General features: G+C 40.0%; 1 protein-coding gene across 3 annotated transcripts in view; it reads left to right on the top strand.

Annotated features, from left to right (window-relative positions):
• Window positions 1–1,175: 1,175 nt before the first annotated feature.
• The window catches only part of LOC122975106 (kinesin-like protein KIF21A), a 39,880-nt gene continuing 13,304 nt past the window's right edge, over window positions 1,176–27,751 (top strand). The window contains exons 1-16 of one of the 3 annotated variants that reach the window (XM_044343322.1): window positions 1,176–1,365; window positions 1,459–1,676; window positions 18,449–18,671; window positions 21,006–21,188; window positions 21,700–21,849; window positions 22,571–22,705; window positions 22,812–22,976; window positions 23,374–23,489; window positions 24,498–24,693; window positions 24,804–24,993; window positions 25,411–25,474; window positions 25,669–25,872; window positions 26,414–26,458; window positions 27,104–27,161; window positions 27,249–27,360; window positions 27,510–27,698. In XM_044343322.1, coding sequence (XP_044199257.1) covers window positions 1,633–1,676; window positions 18,449–18,671; window positions 21,006–21,188; window positions 21,700–21,849; window positions 22,571–22,705; window positions 22,812–22,976; window positions 23,374–23,489; window positions 24,498–24,693; window positions 24,804–24,993; window positions 25,411–25,474; window positions 25,669–25,872; window positions 26,414–26,458; window positions 27,104–27,161; window positions 27,249–27,360; window positions 27,510–27,698 — 2,074 coding nt within the window. In that variant the 5' untranslated portion in view covers window positions 1,176–1,365; window positions 1,459–1,632. Of the gene's footprint in view, window positions 1,677–18,448; window positions 18,672–21,005; window positions 21,189–21,699; window positions 21,850–22,570; window positions 22,706–22,811; window positions 22,977–23,373; window positions 23,490–24,497; window positions 24,694–24,803; window positions 24,994–25,410; window positions 25,475–25,668; window positions 25,873–26,413; window positions 26,459–27,103; window positions 27,162–27,248; window positions 27,361–27,509; window positions 27,699–27,751 lie in introns of all 3 variants that reach the window. The other 2 variants (XM_044343323.1, XM_044343324.1) reach the window with 2 other exon arrangements.

Below are 27,751 nucleotides of genomic sequence, written 5' to 3'. Positions count from 1 at the left end.
TTGGAAATTACAGTACCTTCAAATAATTGCTGAAGTGCCTAAATTATTGAGATATATTGAGAAATTAATGTCCTATTATTTTTTAATAAGACATTAAAAAATGGGTGCTCTTACCATCTCTTTTAATGTGGGGTTGCAGACATAAAATTAAACCTGTCTCAGTGAGCTAAAGGTCATGCCAATGCATATTAATAAGATTATTATTAATTTTAATATCTTGTTCACAAGACCTCTAGCTTTGGAAAAAAATATGATTTCACATTGGTGCATTTTTATTGCACATGGCCAACACAACGTAGTGTGCTGCATCAGGGTAAATGATGTCTGGACTTTTACCCTGGGAAAACTCATGTAATATGAAGATGATTATTACAGTGTTGACCTCTACTGGTATCTCAGTGTTTAGAGTCACTCTCCAGCTGTGTACATGAAAAGAAACTGTGTTTTTGAAGCCATCTGCTGGCCAAATCCGGTGGACACAGTACTTCAGTGCCTCCAAGAGTGCAATAATAAAAAATAGCCACAAGATGGCAGCATCCCCAAGTAACTGTTCACCTTTTGCTATTTCTGACATCATTGAAAATATCACATGTACATTCTAATCCAGTTTGGTTTATTTTTTTATTGATTTTATTCATTCTTAGTTTATGTTTGACGTTTTTAGGGCCTCAAATTGAGGTTTATGGTCAAGGACTTGATCTGGGCTTAAAAATCAAACCTGACAACCCCCCAGTCACCCTGATGTTAAATAGGCTACAGTTCAAGTCAATGGCTTGAGTCTGACTGTGCCTTTCTTAAGACATTAGAAAAAACTTTATTGACCAATGCAGAACAGGGCAATATCAGACAAAAGTCTGCATACACATAGCAGCTCTAGAATTGTAAAGCAAGAACAGTATCAAATATAGGTTAAATTAATTACAATCAAACATGTATTTTAAAGACAAATAAGTCTTATACAGTCATCAGCCGTGCTGTTATGAATGATAATGAATAGATAAAAACATGTATTCAGAAAAATAAATTCAGTTTGATAACCTGAAATTTAAAAAAATATTTATTTAAGGTTTTTTTCATTATTATTATTATTATTATTATTATTATTATTATTATTATTATTATTATTATTATTATTATTATTATTATTATTATTATAGCTGCAGTTGTAATGTAAACATTAGAAATGTGTGTACATGTTTCCAGTGTGAGCTGCAGACAGCTTGTGTCTCCTCTCTGCGTCCCAGCAGCTCAGGAGGAGGAGTTTGGTTACGTGCTCCGTCTTGGGAGTCAATCACACGGCAAGTGAACCGTCCACACACACTGTGCTCTACCCGGCCAGCAGCCAGAGACGATGCCTCTGAGGAGGTGACCACCGCCTGATACTCAAACACGTTTCCCCGGCTATGGAAAACAAATCAATCTGATCATAATCAGATAAAACATGGCTTCTATTTGCAGTCGCCCGAGGAGGAGGTGAGAGCGGCGGCGGTGGAGGCTCAACATAGAAGTGCTTTTCTGGGAGGTGGAGGGAGGGCGGCACACGGCGCTCTCTTGTCTTGTAAGAGGATAAAGAAGAAAGGGAAATCAAGCTATTTTTAAGCGGACTTCTAGGGGCCATCCTCCGGTGACACCATGACCAGCGGGCCGGATGAGAGCTCGGTGCGCGTCGCCCTGAGGTAAGGATGCAGCTGCGGTGGACCCTCCTCTCCCAAAGATGCTCTTGTGTCGCACCTGCACATGTTATCCCTGCCTTTATTCCTGCTTCACCATCCACCATTGGCCATATGTAACTTAACAGATACTCTAATGTACCAGTGCATCTCCAGCCCATCCAATTTCCCTTTATGTCTCCCCAAATCCCCCCAAAACAAACCCCTCCTCCCCTAATTGTGCTCTTATTTTAAAGCTAATATGGAACAGACATTATTTTCTTCTCCATATTCCACAACCTTGCAGTTAATAGTTACTAGTGGTATGATTTACTCAACAAATATAGAACAGTAACACATGATTACCTGAGCTTCTTTTGTTAATACCTGCACTGCATGTACATGCTGTGTAGTGGATTTATGAATGAAGGTCTCAGCCCTGAGGGATTAGGGCAAGGTAAAGCCACCTTTACAGTGTGTCTCCTGTAGTCAGGACAACATACAGTGGCTGGAGGACACAAATGAGTAAAATACAGGATATTACAAGGCATAAGTTTTGTTTTCAGTCATAGCATTTGTAGCCTATTGTGTGTTGAGTTTCAGGCAGTTTGCATTTGCTGTATCATGCTGATCTGACCCTTGTCCCATAGGCCAATCCACACTGTCAGACTGAGATAGTCACCGCCTGGTCACCTGTTATATCAGTATGTCTAGTGTGTTTGTGTGTGTGTAACAGGACAGAACAAAAAACATCTGCCCAGACACAGCACCTACAATGAAATACATAACAAATCAATAAAGACATCAATAGGCTGACATGATAGGGCGGTAGCTAAAGTCTGGAGCAGGTGCCTGTCTGTATCAGTGTGTGTGTGTGTGTGTGTGTGTGTGTGTGTGTGTGTGTGTGTTTTGGAAAGACAATCTGAAATGTCATGTGAACTGGATCAGTGGAAGAGAGAGGACAAAAGCTGGTTCCTCTCATATTTCTCCTCCCTCTCTTTCTCTCTCTCTCTCTTTTTCTCGCTTGTTATTGTGCATTCAGACTTTGACCCAGAACTCTGTTTACTGAGCCAACTCAGTTATACTAGCCTGTGTCTCCACTTCAAAGATAATACAAGATCTGCCGGCATATCCCATTATGCACTCTGGTTGTCCAGTCCTATGTAGTCTCATTAACAAGATTACAATAATACTGTAAGATTACATTTGTCTGGCAGACTTACACGGACATAGATATGTCTTAATTTAAAGTAGTCATGTTTTAAGACATTTATAATCTTTGCAACACTACATATATACATATAATCACAAACAACGTAAATGATAATATGACAAATCAGTTTACAGAAAGTTGTGTGTTTGTCTGTTTGAGTGGAAACTACCTGCTACTTTGTCCTGGTAGAAAGCTGTAGTTCATTAATTATTTTGAGAGCTCTGTCATCTTGTTTGCAAGTTGGGTTTCCACCTTTAGTCCTATTGATGGTCAGTCAACTATTCTTTGGTTTATTCTTTCAGTCATTCATTTGTCTTTCATCCATTCTTCTAGTCACTCATTCATTTAATGGGAGCTTTTGAATTTATCATAAATTATATATGAACCAACATACGTTTTCCCATGAGGAAGGTAGGTAAAATGATGTATGATTTAGATTAGAGTTGGGTTTGGTCATTGTGATACGATAACAGCGAAAAATTAATACTTCCTTCACAATGGAAACAATTGTGAATCTTGAGTCAGGGTGTGATTGTAGAAAGAGTCAATAGTTCAGAGCCTCTTCTTAGGTCGGCAGTCAGACTTGAAATGCTTTGTCACTAATCTCTGTTTCTTTTACATACACACACACACACACACACGCACGCACAAGGTGAGCAGATCCTTTTCCCGTCACAGAGACTACCATGACCTTACCTGCAGGCTCACAGCACTGCTTAATCTTCTTGCATCACACCAGGCATCATCTCTGTCAAAAATTCAAATAGATAGTATTTACATGAATGAGTGTAAGTCTTTGTAACAGCAGACATTTGGGCTAAAAGCAAGGAAAGCCATTGTGGAACTCATAATGTTACAATGGCTCAGTTTGTTTGAAATGTTTAACAAGTTAAACAGAGAAAACTTAAAGCTGCACTAATCAGTATTTGTATATGAATAATGGGTCAAATTATGATGCAGAATGAGAAAGGTGTGGTTCATGGTGACAAACCCACAGCAAATTATCGCCCCACTATGCAGTTCCCCTCTGCTCTGTGGAGCTTTTTAGCATCTTTCAGCTCATTGTTTTGGGTTGATACGGCCCTCAACTTGACTGTTTTGGTTCAGTAATTGCATTCTCATCAGCATTGTTTCTTGACGCAGCAGGCAGCTGTTTTCAGCAAACTAGCTCTGCTAAAACAACTGAATACTACAGTATCGGCCTAGCAACAAACAGCAAACAAAGTTAGCGGCTAGCTGGTGAACATGGTGGAGCATTTAGCTGCTTAAAGGAACAGTGTTTAGGATTTAGTAGCCTATAGCGGTGAGGTTGCAGATTGCAACCAACTGAATACCCCTCCCCTTTCAAGCATGTAGGAGAACCCACAGTACCCTCAAAACTTGCAAAAAACATGAAAGGCCCTCGCTAGAGCCAGTGTTTGGTTTGTCCGTTCTGGGCTACTGTAGAAACATGGCAGTGCAACATGAGGACCCGCTTCTATGTAGAGATAAAGAGCTCATTCTAAGGTAACGAAAACATGATTCTTATTTTCAGGTGATTGTACACTAATTAAAACATACTTATGAATATTATATTCCATTTTTGCTGTTCTGCTCGATGCCACTAAATTCTACACACTGGACCTTTAAGTCAGATATTTCCCTTAGGAGGTGCTGGAGACCAAAACACAGCTAAAGAAAAGAGTGAATATTGGACTTACATTCATTGGGGGGACAGAAATATGACCCCAAATGAATGCTAATGTGGTTGCTGGATGTATAAGAAACTGCTAGCTAACACATTACACATATCAACTTGTGTTTACAGTTTGTTGTACTGTCCCCAAATGGCCAAAAAAAGAATCAATGACTGTAGGTTTATCATTTATCATTTATCTTAAACCTCTTTAACTAATTGTCTTGGCCACTTTACTTTAAACAACATACAGTATTATCACCTTTAAATTTAATATGGCAAACTAGTTAGCAGACAGTTGCCAATTTGCAGTAGAGATTCGGAGCAGCATTAGCATTCATTTGGTGTCGAGTTTCTGGTGACCTGGCGGATGTAAGTTCAATACTTTAGCCCTGTTTTACTCTTAACCAAATCCTGTGGGATATATATGGCCTTTTAGGTGCTAAATGTTCCATTTTTTTCACCAACTTTATCTGTCTGCTGGTCAGTTAGGTTTATCAGAGCCTTTTCACTGAGAACAGTAAAGTTGTGGGAACATAGAAGCTCTTTCAAGAAGTCTCAAGTGTAACATTCACAATAAAAACATGAAGATAAGCTAGCAAAACCACTTGAGAACAACTTTTACTGCACCTACACCTCCTTAACAGGGATATGGGATACACCCTTCCACACACCCTAGCTAACATTTTTTGTTGTGATTTTATAAAGTACATTATAGCAGATCATATCAAGATTATATGATGAACATGAAGGTTCAGTAACAGATGTCATCTGTTACTGAAAGTATATTTGATTTTCACTTAATAATCACTGCAAGTTGTACCTTTTCATCTGCTACTAAATCACTCCCATCATCTCTTTGAACGTCAAACCACAGCTTTATGTTGCTGTTTTCAGCACGATTTATCGCCGTAGCAACATTCTAATTATTTTGGAGTTTCAGAGTTGCGGTGAACCTGAACCTTACAGCATCTGAAAGACTTTCATTGGTGTGTCTCCCTGGCCTGTAATAGTTTAGTTAGCAGTGTGTGTGTGTGTTTGTGTGTGTCTTTGCAGTAGTCAGCTCGCAGGTTGCCAACCAGTACCTGCCTCAGCCTGCGAGGTTAATGCTGTCTGTTAGCAAGTTCCTAATCCCACCATCCCTAAAGTCCAGAGTGATGAAACGCTTCTTTATCAGCTTAATTCTGCCTTTTTTTTTTAAAGGTAGGAAGAACAAGAATGAAAGGAGTCTGGAGCGAGAACAGAGGGAAGGCGTTTGAGGCAGTTTTTGTCATTTTGATGTATTACTGGAAAGATGATGTAACATTAAAGTCTATTTGCTCTTTAAAAGCATACAGTACTTACCTCTTGATGGATCTTCAGTAAGATTATTTAAGCCTTAGGTGCATGTGCTCTGCTGTCATTTCTGGTTTGGAAGATGTTTTTCACACCTGACAGCATACTTCAGTAGCACATTGTGGGACGACTCATCAAACACACACAGTCAGCGTACAGTAAGTTACTCCCTGTGTGAACGTGTTTGTGTGTGTTCCACATCTCTTTCCTTATGTAACAGCCCATCTGCGTGTGTGTTTGTGTGTTTGCACATGCCCACAAATGTTTATCTCGTCCCATACTCCATGAAAAAGCAATACAAGAAGTTAACAATTTATCCAAGAAGCAAGTCATGTTGCAGACTTTGCCTGAAGGAGCCAGTCAAGTGACTTATTAGTTTGGCAATATCCTTGAAGTGCAGCTTTAATAATTCAGAGCTTATAGCCAGAAGTAGCCAGCAGTGAGGATTCAGGTTTCATACTGACTGTTAAATTAAGAATAGTCTTTCTTCTTTCATTAGATGAGTTAGAATGACCTTTTAAGAAAAGGAAATGGAAATTGAAATGGAAATCATCTTTAAAAATTATTTTTTAATGCTTGACATAGGAGACAGCCTTTTAGTGAATCTGTTATCACGTGGAAGTAGGGGTGGGCAATTTGAATGAAGTCCTCAGCATATATGCACATACATGTCATTCTGAAATATGATATGGTACACTTTCTGGAAAAATGAACATGGAACTCTATATGGATAAAATAACCAGATAGTGATGTCTCTTTTTGGACAATTCAGCTAATATACCTGATGAATGAAGGTATTTTATCACATTGTTTCAAAATCATATAAAATCTATTGTTTGTAGATTTATACAGTAGGCTATGTATATAATGTCATATCATATTAGATATATATATAATATAATAATATGATTATGTTTAAATTATATGATATGTAAACAGTTGTTATGCAAAATAGCCCACAATGCTCTAATAAAATCCAAGATATTAAAATAATTATAGCTGAAACCATTATTCGATGAATTGATTAGTGGATTTGGAAATCCTTGAAGTATTTTTTTTGCTAGTTCCAGCTTTCAAATTTCTTTGTTTTTTCATACTAGACTGAATACCTTCGGGTTTTGGCCAGCTGGTCAGACAAAACAAGCAATTTGAATGTCAATTTCTGTTCTGACAGACCAAACAATGCATCACTTAATCTGCAAATTAATCACTAATGAAAATAATAATGTTAGTTGTAGCTGTTAAAGTTGTAGCTGTTAAAGGAGTACGAACATGGTTAACAGTATGGCAAAATCTCTGACAAATTTGTATTGTCTTATGGTATATATTATTATATTGTCCAGCCCTTGGTGGAATAAGCAAGTCATATCTGACATCTTGTCAGCCTACAGCAGTTAATGTGAAGCTAGATTTAATCCCATGAAGTCTGTATTTCCAAAATAAACAAATACTGTTTTGATATGTAATCTCATGCAAAGTGTATTGCAAATGAATTGGACAAATGCAAACTAGACCTAGTCAAACCCCCACCAACTCTATCCTGATATCCAGATTGTCAATTTGCTATTGGCTCCTCTAAGCATCCGTCAGCCACAAGTCCCGCCCCTTTGACCTTTGTGGATTATGTTTGAGGGCAAAGGCTGTGCGCCTGCTGCCACGGTACAAAAGCATAGCGTATGCTCCTATGAGTGTGTGTGCACATGCATAAGCCCGTGTCCACTCAGGCATGTTCATGGTAAATATTCATGAAGCAACTCGAGTGAACTGAGACACAAAGCTAAGCGTGCTACACACCGTCTGCCAGCTGCTGTCATGTGATATTGCATTTACTGAGATATTCAATAACTTCTGTATAAACTAGCTTCTGTTTCTCCTGGAATCATATGCTGACATTTCACTTCCAAAACAAAAACATTTTTTAATGTCCCATAAATGTATGCAAAACATGTTATTTTCCTCACTTTTTCACTGCTCTCATCTTTCATTTCCACTAATGTCCCTCGAGTGCCATCATTGGGCTGGACTGTCCTTGTCAAAAAGGAATGTTTCCATTAAGCTGGTATCAATGCTGGAGCCCATTGGTGTGTGTCTGTGTGTGTGTGTGTGTGTGTGTGTGTGTGTGTTATCCTCACACGCCCTCTCCTGCTGCCAGTCGGACTGACAGCCACCTTCCTCTGCCACCCTCTGACCCTACCTCCTTCCTGCCTAGCGACCTTTGACCCAGGAAGCAGTCAGAGATGTGATCAGTGACCCAGTCAGAATTTCCCTGTGGCAGCCTGATTGGGACCAATGTTAGCCGTCACCATGGTGACCGTGGATCCTTTCGAGGCTTGGGGTGTGCAGTGACGACCATGTGAATGGAACAGCGCTCATTGGCCAATGCGAAGAACGTCAGGAGGGGGAAACTGAAACACTGAGTCAGCAGAACTCTCTCTCTCTCTGACCCCTCTCATTCCCAAGTCATTCCCATTGTCACTCTGTGACATTACTGCACAGCTGTTTTCACGCTGGACTTTGAGGGGAAGGATTCAAGGTCTTTGTCATACGTTACATAGGAAGTTTTCCTGCCAACCACAGGATGCCATGAATGCATCCTTTGACTGAGAATGAATGTAAATCCCCATGATCCACTGCTGGAGGCAACAGTTCACATCCATACTGGTTGGCAAAAAATAATCAGTGCCTTCTGTAGTATAGTGTCTTTGAGAAAATTACTTCATCAAGCACACAACCCATCCACAAGTGTAATGATGCACCTGTTTTACTGCAGTCTTTTAATATCTTTAATATTTTACTATTTACAATGACATCAAACAGAGAAAAAACACAAATCTTCATATCTTAGAAGATAAATGTTTGGTTTTCTTCCTTGAAAATGACCAAAAGTCTGCTGTCATGTGGATTTTATTGGATAATTATTTATTTAAAGATCACAAGAAAATTGTTTTGACCGTCTCTTTGTGCATGATCATGAAATAATCGGAAACCAAACTTTATTACGTCAAACTCTGGAAACAAAAAAATGTTATGTCAAGATTACAAGATGAGATAAAAATGGTTCTTTCTTGAGACGTTTTTCATCTCAAAACACAGAGTTTGTTAGTTGCATATTGATCTATTACAAGATTACCTTTTGAATGTTGTCTATCCCTGCATACATGACACATCCTTCATTCTAAATCCTGTACAGATGAATTAGTGAGCCTCTGACAGGTTGCAGACTAGTTTCAGCTCGCTGTCTACAGAAGTGCACTGAAGACAGTGATATAATGAATTGGCCCTTGATGTCAACAGCAACTGCTTGACAATGGAGAGACTGTTACTAAAAACAGAGTCCTTCTTTACAGCAGCAGCCCATTGTTTTCCAGTCTTTTCACATTTTTCACTGTCAGTAAGATCTAGTTTTTTCTTCTCTCCTCTTGCTAAGGGCAGCCGTTAGACCCCGGCCAACAGAAGCTTATTAAACAAGCCTGTCCACACACACACACACACACACACACACACACACACAAATACAAACACACAAGTGCACCTGCTGGCAGATGTTTGTGTGTGTATTGTTATGTAAAGGAATCATTATAGTGCACCTGAAGGCTATTTTGAAGCTCACAGACATTTAATAGGATGTGAATGAATGCAGTGGTGGTGTGATCATGTTTCTGAGGAACAGAGAGAGAAGCTTCTCAGTATTTACACTTCAGTAGAATAGAAGCCTTTGACTGGTAGAAGAAGGATTAGGGCTGTAGTAGCTATCTGTGTGTGTGTGTGTCTCAGTGAAATCCGAGTGATTGCACTTCTCTTGTCTCAGTTACATGAGCAACACAGGCTCAATGGAGTGTGTGTGTGTGTGTGTGTGTGTGTGTGTGTGTGTGTGTGTGTGTAGTGCAGTGTGGTCCCTCATTAACTGCTGTTGGATAGCATCACTGCCATCAAGTCATATCAGAGGACTACAATCCAATCACATCTTCATCAAAGCACTCAGACATTCTTCAGCCGCTTAGCCTCAGATGTTATTGAGATGAGACTTTTTATTCCCCGACACATTATGAGTGCTAAAAGGATGTGGTGCTGATCTGAATTTTTAATTTTTTCCCTCTGGGCTCACATTTTTTAAATTGAAAATGATTTCCGTTTTTTCTTATATACACAAAGATCTTACAAAGGGAGATGTAGATGAAGAGAAGCATATAATCTGGAGATAGATTCTGCAGTTTTGAGACAAGCATGGAGTGTGTAAATGTCAACTTCAGGGAGACGTTCCTCATATTTTAAACAATCACAGACCTGAATGCTGACTATTTGTGTCCCTTGGCTCAGCTGACAAAGAAAGTTTTTGACCATTACTTTTTACATTTTTACAAGTTCAAAGGGAAGAAACTAGAGCTGCAATGATGATTATTAATTGATCATATGATCAACAGATAATTAATTGCCAGCTAGTTTGATAATCAATTAATTGCTTTGAGTCATTCTTTAAGAAAAAGAATGCTAAAATTCTTCTTAAAGATGAATATTTTGTGGTTTCTTTAGTCCTCTATGATAGTAACCTGAATATCTTTGAGTTGTGGACTGTTGATTGGACAAATCAAGACGTTTCAGGATGCATCTTGGGCTTTGGGAAATCATGATTGATGTTTTTCATCGTTTTCTGACATTTTAGAGACCAAGCAATTAACGATTAATTGAGAAAATAATTGACAGATAAATCAATAAAGAAAATAGCCAAGCCTACATTACACCAGAAGAAACAATCTCTAAATATATTTATTTTTCAATGCTGTGAGCACCAAAAACATAATTCTCTTTACCTCCATTGTATTGGAGTTGAAGCAGAAATCGACCTCAAAACGTTGGGTGAAATGTCCCTTTAAAGCAAAACTGGGCCTGCCTTTCAGGATATAGCAGGAAATGGACGTTACAATCAGATTATTTTACATTAGATTGGAACGAATCTGGATTTGAACTTCAAAGGACATCAGACAGTAGCTAACAAAGACCACAATGTCATATTTTCACAATTAGGACAAGGAAATTATCAACACAAAACAATTTGCCTTGGAGATTTTGTGTTTTAAACGCCGCAAGTCTCTGCCAACTGATGGAATATACTGTATGTTCTAAAGACAGAACAGATACAGTATATCATAGGCGTTTCATGCTGCATTATTACGCTTATTTAACGCCTCTTAGAGTTTTTTTAATATCCAAAACTATGTGACTATATGTGATGAGGTCAGGTGGTGAGTCACTGTGCTGTTAGCGGTGAGGCTGTGGAGAAAAGACTCTTGTTGTCTGTTGCCTTGTGGGCTCAGATGTTCCTCTCTGTTTCTGCTGAATCACTCAAGGCAGACTGTGCCAGCTGTACATGATTATTTTAAGTGAGCCACAACAGAAAGCCAAAAAATTCGATTATTGCCGATTAGATTAGATTAGCGAGCCTGAAACATTTTGCTTTGTTGCTGTTGTCAGTGATGACGCAGGGTGATCGGCTGCATCTCCGGGGAGCGAATTGATCGGCTGATTGTCAGGAGGAGTGATGTCAGCATGGTATCTGATTAGCTGTGTTTTCAGGAAGAATGAGATCAGCATGGTGCTGATGGAGTGACTCATCTTTTTTCTTGTATCCTCTCGATTTCTTTTATTTATTATGTTTAATAAATTAGCAGAAGTCTGATGGTTTATGTGTCTCTCTTCATTGGCAGGAGCAGATCCAAAATGGTCTTTAAAATCTGATTTTGTTTTTCATATTTCAGAATTTTACATCACAGTCATGTCTACTTTATTCTAACATACTATCATATCAAAGGTTTTGTCTTTTTGAGTGCATGTTTCAGTGTTTTAAAGCATGTATGCTGTACTGCATGCACACTCAAATGTGGCACTCCTATTTGTCCAGTCATTGTTTGCCATTTTGAATTAGAAAGTCAACAAAAATATTCTTTTTTTTTTGTATTCAGACTCAAAACTTGTTTTTCTTAACTTAAGTCAGTTACCTGGTTTCTGAAGTTGTCCTTTTCTTTGTACTGTTTGCAAATAGAAGTTAACAAACTGAAACCTCTGACTGTCCCGAAATCCAGGTGAAAGGTATATGATGTCTGGATTTGTCTCCAGTTTTGTGCACGCGTGTGTGTGTGTGTGTGTGTGTGCGTGCGTGTGTGTAGGAGGCGTCTACAGTTTCTCAGGCTGTCACTGTAATCGCAGTAATGAGACTGAGAGCAGGAGTCTAACAGGACTTGTCACATGGGGAGAGGCTGACAAAGCCCCTCTGTGTGTGTCTCGGTCTGTAATGTGTGCGTGTGTGTATTTGAATAGGTATATATACAAGTATATGGGCTATACTGTGTGTGCGTGCGTCTCCCCTTCGTCTATCAGCATCTCTTAGGAGGGTTCAGTGAACTGTATCTCATCGCTCTGAACTCCTCACATCGGTCAGTGCCACTCAGAGGCTTCTCTTATTGAAGTGTGCTTAAACGCTGCTCAGTTTCCTTCTTTATCTCTTGTCATATTGGAATAGAACTGGTGATCTGTCATAGCTTTGATGCACCTGTTTCCCTAAAGTGTCCTTAAGCAAAACAATGAACACATCATGTCACATTTGTCACAGATATGAGACTGGTATCAACCTTCTCATTTATCTCTCAGCACAGTAAATAAGCTTATTTCCCGAAGTGTGGAACTATTCCTTTAAAGTAATCTGTGTTAAAATTGAGATATCTAGTTAAATGATGCTTGGCTCCTTTTTTTCCTTTGTGGTTTTACTGTGCCATAGTTTTTTGTTTTCTTTTTTGGATTGTGCTCCTTCGGGCTGATTTTTGACTCCATCAAAACAACAATCCTTCCTATTATATTATCCTATTATATATGTTGTTTAAGTGAAAACCAATGCAAGTAATGTGCCTGGTGATAAACGCTGAAAAAATCACTATGTAAACGTATCCCTTTAATCCTCCCCAGTCTGGAACTTCTTAGTGATTGTTCCTCTTAGTACCAACAGGCTGAAACTGTCATAGCAGATTAATGTGTTGAGCAGTTATTACACAAAGGTTTTCACTCGGCCTTGGGGGCCTCTGATCTGTGTGTGTATGTGTGTGTGTGTGTGTGTGAATGGGAATGTTCACATCTGATATGTAGTATCAATAAAAGTTGTTAAAGCTCTTGATAATGTTAAAACTGGCTCTATCAACATATCACTTAAATATATGTTACTATACAGAGCAATATAAATAATAGTAAGCACCACAAGAATCACAAATCAATCTCAAACTCAAGGATCATCAAGCTGATGTGCTACCCTAATTACATTTAGTGAAGCAACTCCCCAAAAACTAATAATCACAAGTGAAAGTATGTGTGTTGTATGTATGTATGAAAGCGCTGAGGCCTGCATGTCTACATGCATGTGTGTGACAGCTTTAATGTGCACGTTAAGGAAGCGGTGGAGTTAAATTTCCTGGAGAAACATCCTGTGTGGAGCCTGTGTGTGTCACTCTAGAAGGTGGATTAGCGCCGTGAGTCTCCGCAGTGCTGAAGGGCAGCCCTCATTCAGCCAGGAGCTAGGAGAGTGTTTTGGGTTGAACCACAGAGTGAAGCCAGCTAAAGTCAGTCACACTAATAATATGCCAGCAGGGCGTGCTTCACACCTCAGCTGTTTATGTTTAGCTGGGATGTCTGATGCCAGAACTTGTATTAGTTGTGACTATATACACATCCCAAAAATACTCAAAATAGAGGTCCATTGTGCCACAGTGCTCAAACATCATGACTGTAAGGCTGAGACATACTGAACATTATCTATTCATTAGAAATCTAATGATGCACAACATGTATAAAAGCAAATGTTTGGAGGCAGTAGTATTGTATGTTTTACCCATCAAATACATAGAACATATTTACCATTTTATAAAGCATGCTATGTTTTTAAGAATGATTTTTCAATCTTCTAAACAGCTATTGACTTTCATTCATTATAGAACACTATCAACATCTGTTTAGGGTACAATTTTGCAGTGTAATATTGGTGTCGAATGCAAACATTTGGTGAAAATGCAGGAAGTAATGTGTCTTTATGTAGCAAGGCAAAAAGGAAGGGAATGGTGGACAGGCATATGTGAGATCCAACAATTAATGTTAGCATTTTGTACTTTCTATGACTTAAACTAAGGGTTTTAGTTGTCTCATCCTAAATGAGGAATTGTTTTGGGGAAATACACTGATTTGCTTTCTTGGCAAGAGATAAAAGGATGGATACCACTCTCATAGCTGTCTGTTAAAATGTAATTCAATTTTAAAAACAGGCATTAGATGCTTAGCTTAACTTAACTTAGCTTAGCTTAGCTTAGCTTAGCATAAAGACTGGAAACTGGAGGAGGAAACAGCCAGCCTGCCTTTGTCCAAAAGTTTTAAAAAAATCTGCCTACTTGCTAAACTAAGAAACACCAAATGACATGTTATGTTTCATTTGTTTAATCCGTACTAAGTGTTAAAATGACAAATTGGGGTTTTATGGGGGTTACCCCTCTCTACCCCCCTAAAAAACACTATTTGTCATTTTTACACAATTTGTTTTTTGTACAGTTATGCAAATGAAATATAACCTGTTAATTAGTGGTAGTAAGCTAATAGTCTGCTGGCTGTAGCTTCATATTTAACGCATTGATATAAGAGTGGTATCTAATTCTTGGCACATTTAACAAAATGTCAAACCTCTAAATATACTCAAGTTGCCAAAATATTGTAGGAATAATCCATGAAATAAAACATTGTCATTGATTGTAATCTGTGATTTTGCAGAATTATCCAATAATTAACATTCTGTCTTTCTGAGTGGGTGAACATGAAGTTTATCTTCTACTAAGTCCAGTTTCTTTGCATTAATGAAAACATGGAGTCACTATTAATTTGACAACTGTATATGTGAAAATCTTTCTTTTGAAATCGGCCACTTGAAGCACCTTTAAGATCCAAGACATGAGAGACAAAGAGTAGATGTGAGCGGTGCTAGTGGTGAGTTTCTGTCTCTCAGTTCTATGTGATGGTTTTGTGATGTGAAAGACCTTCATTACCCAGGCAGATAATAGGTCTGTTTGACTGAATAGACTGTGGCAGCTTCCTAATGCAGAGATTGTCATCGATGTTTTGTCTGGGCTGTAACCATTATGTCTAGTCTCTCTCTCTCTGTCTCTTTATCTCTCTTTCCCTTTATTTCTCAGGCATTCCTTTTCCTCTGTAGCCCCCCCTTGTTCTCTCTATGTATGGAGGACACTGGGGATGTCGTAGAAGTCTAGAAAACAAACATTGCATCACACTGTGGAGTTGAACACAAACAGAGAGCCTTAGCATTTATTCTGAATGAGGCTACAGAAAGACAGGCTTGTTCCTTTAGTTCTTCAGTGGTTTACTGATTAAATTTGACATCTTATCAAGTGTTTTCTTCTTGTTGAAGTCCATTTTTCATCACACTTCTTGTAAATTCCTGAAGTGAACAATAACCCAGTGACTTCATTCCCCAGTGAACAGTGAGTGAGTGCCTCTATTGTTACATGGGATTACAGTAATGGCTCTCTGTCAACTTTTGGGAAGGGGGCCAAAGGGAATAATGCAGATTCACTCCTCTAATGCCCTAAACCATCCTACTATTAAATCACAGTCTCCTCAGATGACCCATGAATGTTACAGTTACATCAGTTTCACCTGAAACTACCTGTATTATGTATGATTTAATGAGCAGTGCTGTAAAACTTTAGGTGTGGGTTTTGTAGGGCTGTGTTGTTGTCACTGTAGTGTTGACATTGAAGAAAAACATGATAACTCTGAAGATTACATTGTTTACTTACACACAATATAGATTCAAATTCGAATCCTGTCATTTCAAAAAATGTGCTCAGATTGTCAAATAATCCAGTTGTGCCACTGAGATTAGGTTCAAATGATAATATGCTAAGAATTAATACAAATCAAAGACATTTTCTGCTACTTTAGGTAGGTAAGTTAAGATATTTTAGTAAAATTCTCAATTCTTCTCAGATAAACTGCACTGTAGTTCAGATTTCCCAGATAAACCAGCCAAACCCCAAATCTCCTCCAGTAACCTACAATGGACGCATTTTTTGATTAATTGTGAATTGTAATTAAGTGAAAAACAAAAGGCGCGAGCAGGATGAAAGCAGACAGTGGATGTCCTTTTTACAAGGGGTAAATGTGTTACGTTGCTAACTTACAGTTCATTGTGTAAACTACAGTTTTTGTGATCATTTGGGTGATTCTGATGACCACGACACAAAGCTGAGAGTGATTATGCACTCCAGGTGTACAGTTACTGCAGGTAAGAGTGTGTGTGTGTCACCTCCAGCCTGCATCCATCAGTCCCTCCCTGGCTCTGTCCTCTTTTCTCATCAGGGCTGTAATCCCAGAGAGAGTCTGCTAAATAGCTGGGATCTGATGTCACACACACACACAATGACACCTCTGTGGATGTTTACTACTGTAGCCTCGCTAGCTTCTACTTTCTCTTGCATTCTCTCTCTTACTTTCTTTTCTTCTCTTGATTTCTCTCTCTCTCTCTCTCTCTCTCTCTCACACACACACACACACACACACATACACACACACATACATGCTCTCTCTGACCGTCCTTTCAGCCCATTCACTTCTTCTATAGACTCTTGCTGTGATGAATGGGAGAGTCTTTTTAATGCACCGACACACACAAACAAGGCACAAATGTGTACACACACACAAGTATTGCACACAGAATACAAACTGCATGCAAAGTATCACTCACACACACAAACAGAGTTGATGCCTGCCAGCAGAGAGCAACAATAGCAGCCATTTATAACGATACAGCTCAGAGATTCTCAGGTGTCTCGGGTATTTATCTCTTTAATGTATTCCTCATTTATCTGGCTTCATTTGACTGTATCCTTGGAGAAATGAATTTAGTGTCCACAAAACTTCCTGGAAGGAAATTTCCAGTATTTTAATTGATGAATTAATGTACTTGTACTGAATTTTTGACAACCATTTCTTCCATAGTATCTTCCAGTATTTTTGACATTTAATGTTTCCAATATGTCCAAATATTTCCTTGGTCTGCCTTCAATATTTCCACGTCTTCTACAGGTGGACAGTGAGCTCAGTGATGATGCAGAGGGGCATCATGGGAGGAAATGATGTAATAACTGGGTTTATTTGAACGAAAGCAAACAGAGCAATTCCTTAATGAAATCCAGGGTGCGACTGTTTACCAAAAGCTCTCTCTCATGAACAGTGAGGGCACTGTGCTGTGTATGCTGCCTGCTGGAGAGTGTGCTGGCACTGTAGGGTCCTACATACACACATAAACACACACACAAACACACACACACTACATAGTAGCAGCACTCATCTGCCTACAGCTCAGTGAGAAATATTACCTGTCTTCAGTTCAGCTTCGTTTTTACTATCAGATCTGTAATAATCAATCATAGTGCTAAACTATAAAAGACAGATTCTTGATCAGAGTTTTAGATTTATGTACAGACAGCTACTGCTCTTCCTCTCCCTCACTCACGGTCACAAACATCCACAGAGCAGAGTTGCCAGGGTTCAAATCTAAGACATTATAAAGTTTGTGGATTTAAGAAGATGTAACTGAGGCCCTAAAAGTTTTTGAAATTGATCTTGAAAATGTCCTTGACGGAGCTTAATTTCTAGCCGTTCTAGTGGCAGTCTATTGCATAACAACTAGTGGATGGATTGCTATAAAATTCAGTCCCTCAGAGCTCCCAGAAGATTAATCATGCAGATTTGTTGATCCCCTGACTTCTCTCTAGCACATCCAGCAGGTCAAATTTTTCACTTTTTCAGTGAAATGTCTCAACATTTACTCCCATGAAATTTGGTTCAAACATTCATATTCGCCATAGGATCAATTTAAATAACTGTAGTGATCCCCTAACTTTTTATCTAGTACCATCACTAGTTCAGAATTTTAATTTGTCCAATACTTTGGTTTGGGAATACAACTAATGATTATTTTTATTACATATTAATCTGTTGCTTGTTAATTTGTCTATAAATTGTCACAACATAGTGAAAAATGTCTGTTTCCCAAAGCTCAGGATGCAGCCTGAAATGTTTTGTTTGTCCCAACCAACAATCCCCAACCCAATAATATTCAGTTTTCTCATCATAGAGGACTAAAGAAACCAGAAAATATTCACATTTGAGAAGCTGACTCCAGAGAATTTGGGCATTTGTTCTTAAAAATGACTCAAAATGATTAAGACATGATCAAAATAGTTGCCATTAATGGATTTATTATCTGTCGATCGACTAATCAATTGATTAATCCTTGCAGCTCTACTTTGGTTTATCACAAATGTCACGTTTTTATAGGCAAAGCTGAATCTTGCTATTTAACACCACCATGTCATTTATAAGCAGCAGTCAGCCCTGCAGAAGAGAGTTAATGCTGTGTCTCCTGCTAAAAAAGATCTATTCTGGGATTATATTTCCTAGATAAGCTGAAAGCTAAGCCAAAATCAGGGTGGGCAGTTCAAAATCTAATTCTCTGTCTCTTTGTGTGTCTACTAGGATTCGTCCTCAGTTGGCCAAAGAGAAGATCGAGGGCTGTCACATCTGTACGTATGTGATGCCCGGGGAGCCACAGGTGGTCCTGGGTAAGGACAAGGCCTTCACCTATGACTATGTCTTCGACATGGACACCCAGCAGGACACCATCTACACCCACTGCACCGAGACACTCATCGATGGTTGCTTCGAGGGCTACAATGCCACAATCTTTGCATACGGACAGGTTGGTTCTTTGCAGGTTTGGCATGCCTGCACACATTTCATGCACATGCACAAATGAATGCACATACACAGGTTTACCTTTCAATGTAAAAATGTAGTATGGTATGCATTTGTCACTTTTTCTTCAGCATATTCAGCAGAGCGGCATAGTACACGCGAAAATTTACATACACGCATGCACACACGCACGCACACTTTTCCAGTTTGCATCACCCAAGGCAATGGAGCTGTGTCAAGCATTCTGAGATTTACGGCATGCAGCATGTGATATCAAGCTGAGTTCATTTCATATCATCAGACAAGGAATAAGGGAGTGAACAATCCTCACAGCCGCACCCGATCTGTCAATACACTATCAGCTGACCTGTTCCAACCTGCTGACACCACCACAGCTTTATACTGGCACTAATAGATCAGCCCGAGAGGGTGAGATAGAGGGGGAGTTTTTTCCCAAAGAAAGCAGAGTGTGGCTACAGATTACTTCACCTCATACCAAAGAACCTAACTAAACCACAATATCGAAACATAATTCAGAGACATTAAACAGATGAAACCTGCCACCCTCCCCCCCACCTGGCAGCTCAACAGTTTGAAGGAACAGTTTGACCTTTTGGGAAATACACTGATGCAATTTATTGCCAAGAGTTAGACGAGAAGATTGATACAAACAGGAAAAGCTTAGCTTAGCTTAGCATAAAGACTGGAAACAGGAGGAAACAGCTAGTGTGACACTGGCTGAAAGTAACAAAATCTGCCTACAAGCACCTCCACAGCTCACAAATTAATATATTTGATTCATACAGTGACTTCCTGCAGCAAGTCACTGCACCCAGCCGGAAGTAGCCTGGCATATAAACCCCTAGAAAACAGAAAATTGTTGTTTTTATGCTTCAGCTTGTGTGCAGATTAAACAAACAGGTTATAATGTGTTAATTTGTGACCTCAAGAGGTGCTGGTAGACAGATCCAGGCTTGCTGTTTTCAGTCCACATGCTCAGCCAAGCTAACCAACTACTTGCTCCAGCTTCCTATTAAATGGGCAGACATGAGAATGGTATTGATCCTCTCCTCTAATTCCCGACAAGAAAGCAAATAAGCATATTTTCCAAAATATCAACTATTCCTTTAATACTCAATTAAAGCAGAAGTCGAAATAAAGTATTTTACTCATTTACTCACCCATGCATCGCAGAGAGTTGAGGATAATGCACAGCTATTGCCAGTGTACCTTGAATTTATAGGCCCATGTAGTTGTTCTTTGGGGTATTTTTTATAATTCCATTCAAATAACTGGACAAATATTATAATAAATGGCACATTAAGTCATGTTGATACAAAAAAACCTCCCATAATTCAACAAATGTCATAAATGACTGTTAGCCATACAAGTAAGATATGTGACTCCTGCTTTTTCTCAGTTGGAAGAAAACTCTTCTGCTCTTGGGCATGGGAAAGTGGCAGCATGAAATGAAAAGCTTTGTCTACAATAGAAGAAGAAAAAGCAGCTGCCACAATGTTAAAACCAATTTTAAAAAAAAAAATCTTTCAGGAACAAAATGCACATAGAACAAGTGAATGGAAATGTACATTCAGAGTGAGAGAAAGAGAGCAAGGTTATGCTGTGTTCGGCCTTTCATTTCTCTCTCATACAGCATCTCCTGCTGCTGCAGATGCTCTGTAGTTGAACGAAGGCAGTTAAACTTTCCCTCCTCTTAATCTTTCCCTCCACTCCTCTTCTTTCTGTTCATTATTCTCTCTTCACATTGTTCCTACGGCTGTTGTATTCCTGTCAAAGAGCCTTTCACAGGCCACAGCGGAGGCCACACACACACACACACACACACACACATGCACACACACATAGAAATACATGCGCAAACTAGCTGTTCACACAGGTGTAGTGTCATAGAATGAAACAAACACACACTGTCTGTTGCACACACACACACACACACACACACTGGACTCATCTATCACCACACACACACAGATACACACACTCCTGTCAGCGTCTCTTTCAGGCGTTCCAGCAGGGAGGAGAGGGGTGACGTGTGAATTTGAGCCCGATGTTGCATTCCTTTTTTGTCACCACAGCGACCACCCCATCCCCTCTGACCCCCCCTATGTTAGAGAAACTACTCAGAGCTGCACCCCTATCCCTTTTCTACCCCCGAACCCCAGAGACTTTGATTTTTCCTTCTTATTTGACATCAATATTCATCCCAAATTCCCTAAATCCCCCAAATCTGGGTACAAAACAGTACAGAAACAAGAAATATCGACTCTGTTCCCTTTTGATAAAATAACTGATGACTTTGTCTTCTCTCCATGTCCAGACAGGTTCGGGGAAGACCTACACCATGGGAACTGGCTTCGACGTCAGCATCGGTGAGGACGAGCTGGGTATCATTCCCCGGGCCGTCAACCACCTGTTCCGAGGGATCGAGGAGCGCAGACAGGCTGCCACTGAGCAGGGCAGGCCTGTTCCTGAGTTCAAGATCAACGCTCAGTTCCTAGAGGTGCAAAAACACACAAATAAAAACTCACACACACAAAGCACACCAAAGTTAGACATTTTCACAGGATTTAAACCAAGAGATTATCCAGTGTTTTCTTTTTCCTCTGGGTTATTGCTTCAAATTAAGGAACATTTATCCGCACTCAGTCTAACCTCTAAAAATCCACTTAAGGTCCATTAGTTAGACATAGCAGAACATGCAGACAGCAAGAAGTCAAAGGTCAGCAAAGAGTGCAGGGGTTTTCGGTTGTTAAAGCGGCCAGATGACCCGACAGCCATTAAACTGTCATTAGTCTGTCTCTGTGGTCAGCTCCTGGCTTTATTTTTAACTGCCAACAAGTGGCTGCTAACAGCTGGTGAGGAAGCAGCTGAAAATGAAAGATGAAGCTGGTAAGAGAGGGAGGGAAGTGTAGCAAATGACAATGCTGATGATGTAATATTTATAGACTATTCACACAATAATCTGCATTATCTGTTTATTATATTTTAATCCGCTCCTGTTTTTCTTCCAGCTGTACAACGAGGAGGTGCTGGACTTGTTCGACTCGACGCGAGACATTGAGGCCAGGAAACAGAAATCCAACATCAAAATCCACGAGGACGCCAATGGAGGCATCTACACTGTGGGGGTCACCACTCGCACCGTCACCTCTGCTGCAGAGGTCAGCCTTGCATCCCAACACGTCCCGAAAGCAGTTTTTGTCCAGTCCAGTCCAGTATTTGATCTGAACCAGTCATTGTTGTATGATGAACTGGTTCTCTGTGTGTAAGAGGTTCTGTATTAAAAGATAAGCCTTTTCTTCACTACCCTGTCTGCACTAATTCCAAAGCTCATTCATTCCTAACAAAGATATATGTCCTTATAAATGGGTTACAAGTAAATACTTCCACTTTCAAAGGTTGGATAAAAAAATGGTGCTGTAGTTTTTATCAAACATGACTCAAACAGGAGTAATTAGTACATTTGCTGGGGACTTATGAGTAGTTAGGGCAGCAGAACAGTGTATTTGGAGTTGACCCAAAGTAAACTACAGTGCCCATGTTCGTCATCATGAACATATCACCTAGTGCAACAGTGTGGATCATTGATGTGTTATGTGCTAATAGTTTTTGGAGAACAATGGAGCTCTAAAGCACATAAGACTTAGATATTTCTTTCTTTGGATACACAGAATACTTGTTAGGATCGATTCATTGTTGGCTTTGTTCTTTTCAAGCTATTTGTTGACAATAAGAAAAATATAGAATATCGCCAGACTTATCCTTTAATATCATCTTCATGGGTTTTTTTGTTTAGGTATGATCTTCATTCAAAGATACCTGTGATGTTAGAAGACATATTTTGTTGTCATTTCCTTCTACCCTCCGTCTTTCTTCTAACAGATGATTCAGTGTCTGAAGCTTGGCGCTCTGTCTCGAACCACTGCCAGCACCCAGATGAACGTCCAGAGTTCACGTTCCCACGCCATCTTCACCATCCACCTGTGCCAAGTTCGAGTCTGCTCACCTGATAACAATGTATGTACTGTAATTTATGTGATTATTTAGTTCTTATGGCAAGTTGCCCTGGCAATCTATTTTTACTCACTCATACAGTTATTCTGCTCTGTTCTTTCACTTTCAGGATAACGTAACAGACAACCGTCTAGCTAACAACTCAGAGATTAATGAGTTTGAGACACTGACAGCCAAATTCCACTTTGTGGACCTTGCTGGTTCAGAGAGACTGAAGAGAACTGGGGCTACAGGTGACAGAGCGAAAGAGGGCATCTCCATCAACTGTGGGCTGGTGAGGAAGCTGAGAGTTGTGTTGTGTAGACATTTTATATTACACTCTGCAGTGCAGTCGTCAGTCATAGTCATGTTAGAGAAATAAGCTTTTGCTACATTACCTACAAGAAAATTTTGTTTTTCTTTATTGGGGTGATGATCAAGCATCAACTTGACATTCTTCATTTGCACACATATAAACGTTCACCAGTGTCTGGAGATTTTACAGAGTAAGAGAGCCCCCATGTGGCCAGAACATGAATCGCACACTTTATTTTTTGCATTAATGTGCCTTTATTTAGAGCTTTACTCAAGCACAAAATTAGCGTCGCTTATTCAGTATTTCAGCTTGCTAATTTTGCAAAATTTTATCTACTTCTTCTTCCCCTTTGTGTCTCCCTCTTCTCTTACCTCAGCTTGCTCTGGGAAACGTCATCAGTGCTCTGGGAGACAGGAGTAAGCGCTCCACTCATGTGCCTTACAGAGACTCCAAACTGACCCGGCTGTTGCAGGACTCACTAGGTGGCAACAGGTCTGTGGGGCTGAATCTTACATATTAAACACAGAATGCAAATATTGATATGGATCTTTGAAAATGGTCTACTACTCATGTGTTTTGATGCTTCCAAAGATGTAAATTATGTTTTGACCTATCAGCAGTGGGTATCGGGCTGTGCCGTCATAAATCCACTAAGCACTCTGACAGGCGACACCATTCTCTAACCCTTACCCAAATTATCTTTAAGCTGCCTTTGAATCCTACTGTAACCCAAGCAACAAGCAGATATTCATTGGCTTGACCCAGCCTAATATATACATTAAATCTGCTTAGGCTAACCTTGTTTCCTTTGGGGTTTTTTTTTTTGAGTATTATTTTTACATAGTATATTTTGACATATATTTCATACAGACATAAACCAAAGAATTAATGCCCAAAACCCGACCTAAACATACACACACATGCGCTCAAACACACACCAGAGGAGAGGGACAGAAGCAACTGACAGTAACCACGTATCCAGAACACAAAACATCATAACAGTACATATCATCCACATGCAATTGTTAATTACAACCCATCAAGAAATAAGATTATACAAAACAAAAATAAGAAAAAAACCCAATCTATACATAGATACAAATATAGTCAAACTGACTCCAGATATTGCAGATATTGCAGTGTCTCCATGTGGATAACCAAAACAAGTTCATGCAACCAGTTTCTGAGGCACGGTGGAGTTGTGTCGTCCAGTCTTTGAGAATAAGTTTTTTAGCTGGCACCATGCCCATCAGTAGAGCTGTTTGTATGTGTGAAGGGAGAGTTCTGAGCCCTCTAAGCACCCAAAGAGAGCCAAGTCCCTATCAGGAGAGAGAGTCCTGTGGTAAACCCCAGAAAAAATTATTGACCAAATCGGGTGAATTAATGAGCAGTCCCAAAATAAAAGCACCAATGTACCATCATTTGATTTACTTTTATCACACACATTATGACCTAACATGACCTTAGAATAATGAAATCCTTGTTTCTTTTTGTATTCAGTCAAACAGTGATGATCGCCTGTATCAGCCCGTCAGACCGGGACTTCATGGAGACCCTGAACACCCTGAAGTACGCCAACCGCGCCCGAAACATCAAGAACAAGGTGATGGTGAACCAGGACCGAGCCAGCCAGCAGATCAGCGCCCTGAGGACAGAGATAGCACGACTGCAGATGGAGCTGATGGAGTACAAGACGGTGAGAAGACAGGAGGAACGGAGGGAGGAAGATGAGAAAATGTACTGTAGAAGATATGAGTAGACAGATACTATTATACTATGATTTTTATTGTCCTCTCTGATGCCCAGGGTAAGCGTATGGTTGGTGAAGATGGCATGGAGGGCATCAATGACTTGGTCCATGAGAACTCCATGTTACAGACTGAGAACAATAATCTGAGGGTGAGGGTGAAGGCCATGCAGGAGACCATCGACGCCCAGAGAAGCAGACTCACACAGATCCTCAGTGACCATGCCAACCAGGCCCTCGCCAAAGCAGGTGGGCACTGCGACAGGACTGTCTGAGTCAGACAAAGACAGAAATCATAAAGGGAATGTGTCAAATAAAAAATGTGTGTTTGTACTATATATGATTTTAGATATTATCTAACATTTATGTATGATTTTGACTCTTGTTAAATCTGTTGTCAAGTTACTTTCTTTTTTAAATGTTATTGTTTTATTGTATTCACTTATTGATAAACTGAAGAAAACAGTTTTAAGTAGGAAAAGTCGGAAAATAGAAGTTTCACATTGGCAGCACACTTGGCAGGAAAATCTATATTATGATATTATGTTTTTAAAGTGGGTAATACAGAAAAACTGTGATGTGTGTACTAACAATCTAATTACATCTCAAAGTAAACTGAGGCTATGAGTCCATGTAAAAGCTGAAAATTGATGCCTCTGCTTGTAGGTGAAGGCAATGAAGAGATTGGGAACATGATTCAGAACTACATCAAAGAAATCGAGGAGCTCAGGTATGTAATGACCCCAATTTTTTTCTTTTTATAGTAGTTTTTCTTAAGCCATGTACTGTGACCACTGACTTAATGTTTTACTACTTATATATGATAGGAAACCCAAACTATGTGTAGCTTGATAGTACTGTAAAAATCTTGCCAATGTTTTCTGACAGCAATAACACTTGAGCGTAACTCTTTCCCTCCCTCAGAGCCAAACTTCTTGAGAGTGAGGCTATGAACGAGAACCTCAGGAAGAGCCTCTCTCGGGCTTCCACTCGCTCCTCGCTGTATGGCGGCCCCGGCTCCTTCTCCACCTCCCTCCTGGCACCCGAGAAGGAGGCCAGCGACGTCATCGAGATGGCCAAGAGGGATCTACAGAAACTCAAGAAGAAGGAAAAGAAGAAGAAAAAGAGGTATGCGGCAGTGTGGGGATTGGAGCTTTGAACTGTCAGGAGCTTTGTGGAGAAAACTGAAAAGGGAGGGTCTAGATGTTTATCTGTTGCCACAGCGAGGGCTTCTGGCTTGGAGTGTTGTGGGTAATTATCTCTTGGCTCGCTGCATTAGCAGTATACACCCTGATGTTTATTTAATGGAGTATAAGCTGATTTTAGACAAGACGAAGGTGACAGCTATTAATCATAATGGTTGTCTGACAAGCTCTGGCATGCTGTAGCACAATGATCGTTTATCCTTTTATGTGAGTGTTTGTTCAGTACACCTGAGCATCTTTATCATCTACATCTCCATAACCAGGATACATCATTTGAGCACATTGTGTTTGTGAGAGTCTCTGCACTCACCTGGTCTTTCTTGCTGCTCTTTCTCATTCTCTCTTCCTCTCGCTAACTTCCCTCACTTGCCCCGAATTCTGCGGCCTGTCTGCCACTTCTGCCTCCTCCTCCTCACCATCCTCATCCCCATCCCCATCCCCATTCCCCGTCCTCCTCTCTGAAGGCTGAGGCGATACGAAGAGAATCACCAAGAGGTTGAACACGCCAGGTTTGCTACGTCCCATCTGGGATCGGGTCAAATACACAAACTGATTCTTTTGTGCTCATTTTGAAATGCGCCAAGTCAATGAAAGGATTTCAGTTGATTGTTGACCTAGGTCTTAACCCAAATCTCCTTTTCTAAGTTCCCAAAGTAACTAACCTCTAACGTCTTCTGCACCTACAGGTGGTTTACACTCCTGGAGGGAAGCAGCTCTCTTAACCCACTCTTACAGCTTCCTCTTAATCCTTTGTTCTTAGTCTTCACTGCACACTGCAAGATGCTGATCAGATCTCATTCTAGTTAGTGTCTCAAAAACTGAATATATGATTCGGTTCAAGAAATGACAAGGATGCTGTTAAAAAAATCCAGTTTTCAAGTCCATAGTCTAGTAGTATTTGTTCAGCAAATAACTTGCACTGTGGAACTGTGTGATAACTATTTTTGTCTTTTCCTGTGTATCATTAATGTTGCCTCCTGTGCAATTACAGTGAAATCATTCACTAACACGATTCCACATCTGCTCGATGAAGTGTGTTATCATTTGCATGTGCCCTTTACCCATCCTTGTTATAATTTAAATTGATTCCAAATCTGACTTACAGAAAAAGAACTCTTGATCTGTAGCTGGCTAATGCTGTTTTCTGTCTTCAGTGTTGTCAAAGAAGTCCCGGATAATGACCAGGAGCGAGGCACCGAGGAAGCAGACGTGGTAGGTGGACAATCAAAGATGTTCATCACAAATTACCAGGTGTATATTTTTATCGTCTTCTCTCTGTATGTGCTTCTGCATCACCAGGAGGGCAGCGACCACGAAGAAGGCGAGGATCCTGATGGGGAGGAGGAGGACTTTGACATGGCGGGAGAAGACACGTCTGAGGAGTCTGACTCCGAAGAACTGGAGGAGAAAGGTAAAAGTCGTCAGACAGAATCAGTATATATTGCTGCAGTTTCTGGACAATAACAGAATTTATACATTCAATTTTCTATGAGACAAAGTTGGTAATAAAATGGAGGAGGCAGTAAGATCTAATTTGCGTGTTTGTGTGGGCGAGTGCAGAAAATGTGCAGGCCGACCTGGCAAACATCACCTGTGAGATCGCCATCAAGCAGAAGCTGATAGACGAGCTGGAGAACAGCCAGCGGCGTCTGCACACACTCAAACAGCAGTACGAACAGAAGCTGTCGATGCTGCAAAACAAGATCAGAGACACACAGCTAGAGAGGGACAAGGTGTTGCACAATATGGGTAAGAGGCACATGCAAAAAGATCACCTTACTCATTGCTTTGAATGTTCATTT

Source organism: Thunnus albacares, chromosome 23 (genome assembly GCF_914725855.1).
Source record: "Thunnus albacares chromosome 23, fThuAlb1.1, whole genome shotgun sequence".
NCBI classification, from domain to species: Eukaryota; Metazoa; Chordata; class Actinopteri; order Scombriformes; family Scombridae; genus Thunnus; species Thunnus albacares.
The sequence above is the reverse complement of the archived record's forward strand: the minus strand, read 5'-3'. Positions and strand labels throughout refer to the sequence as shown.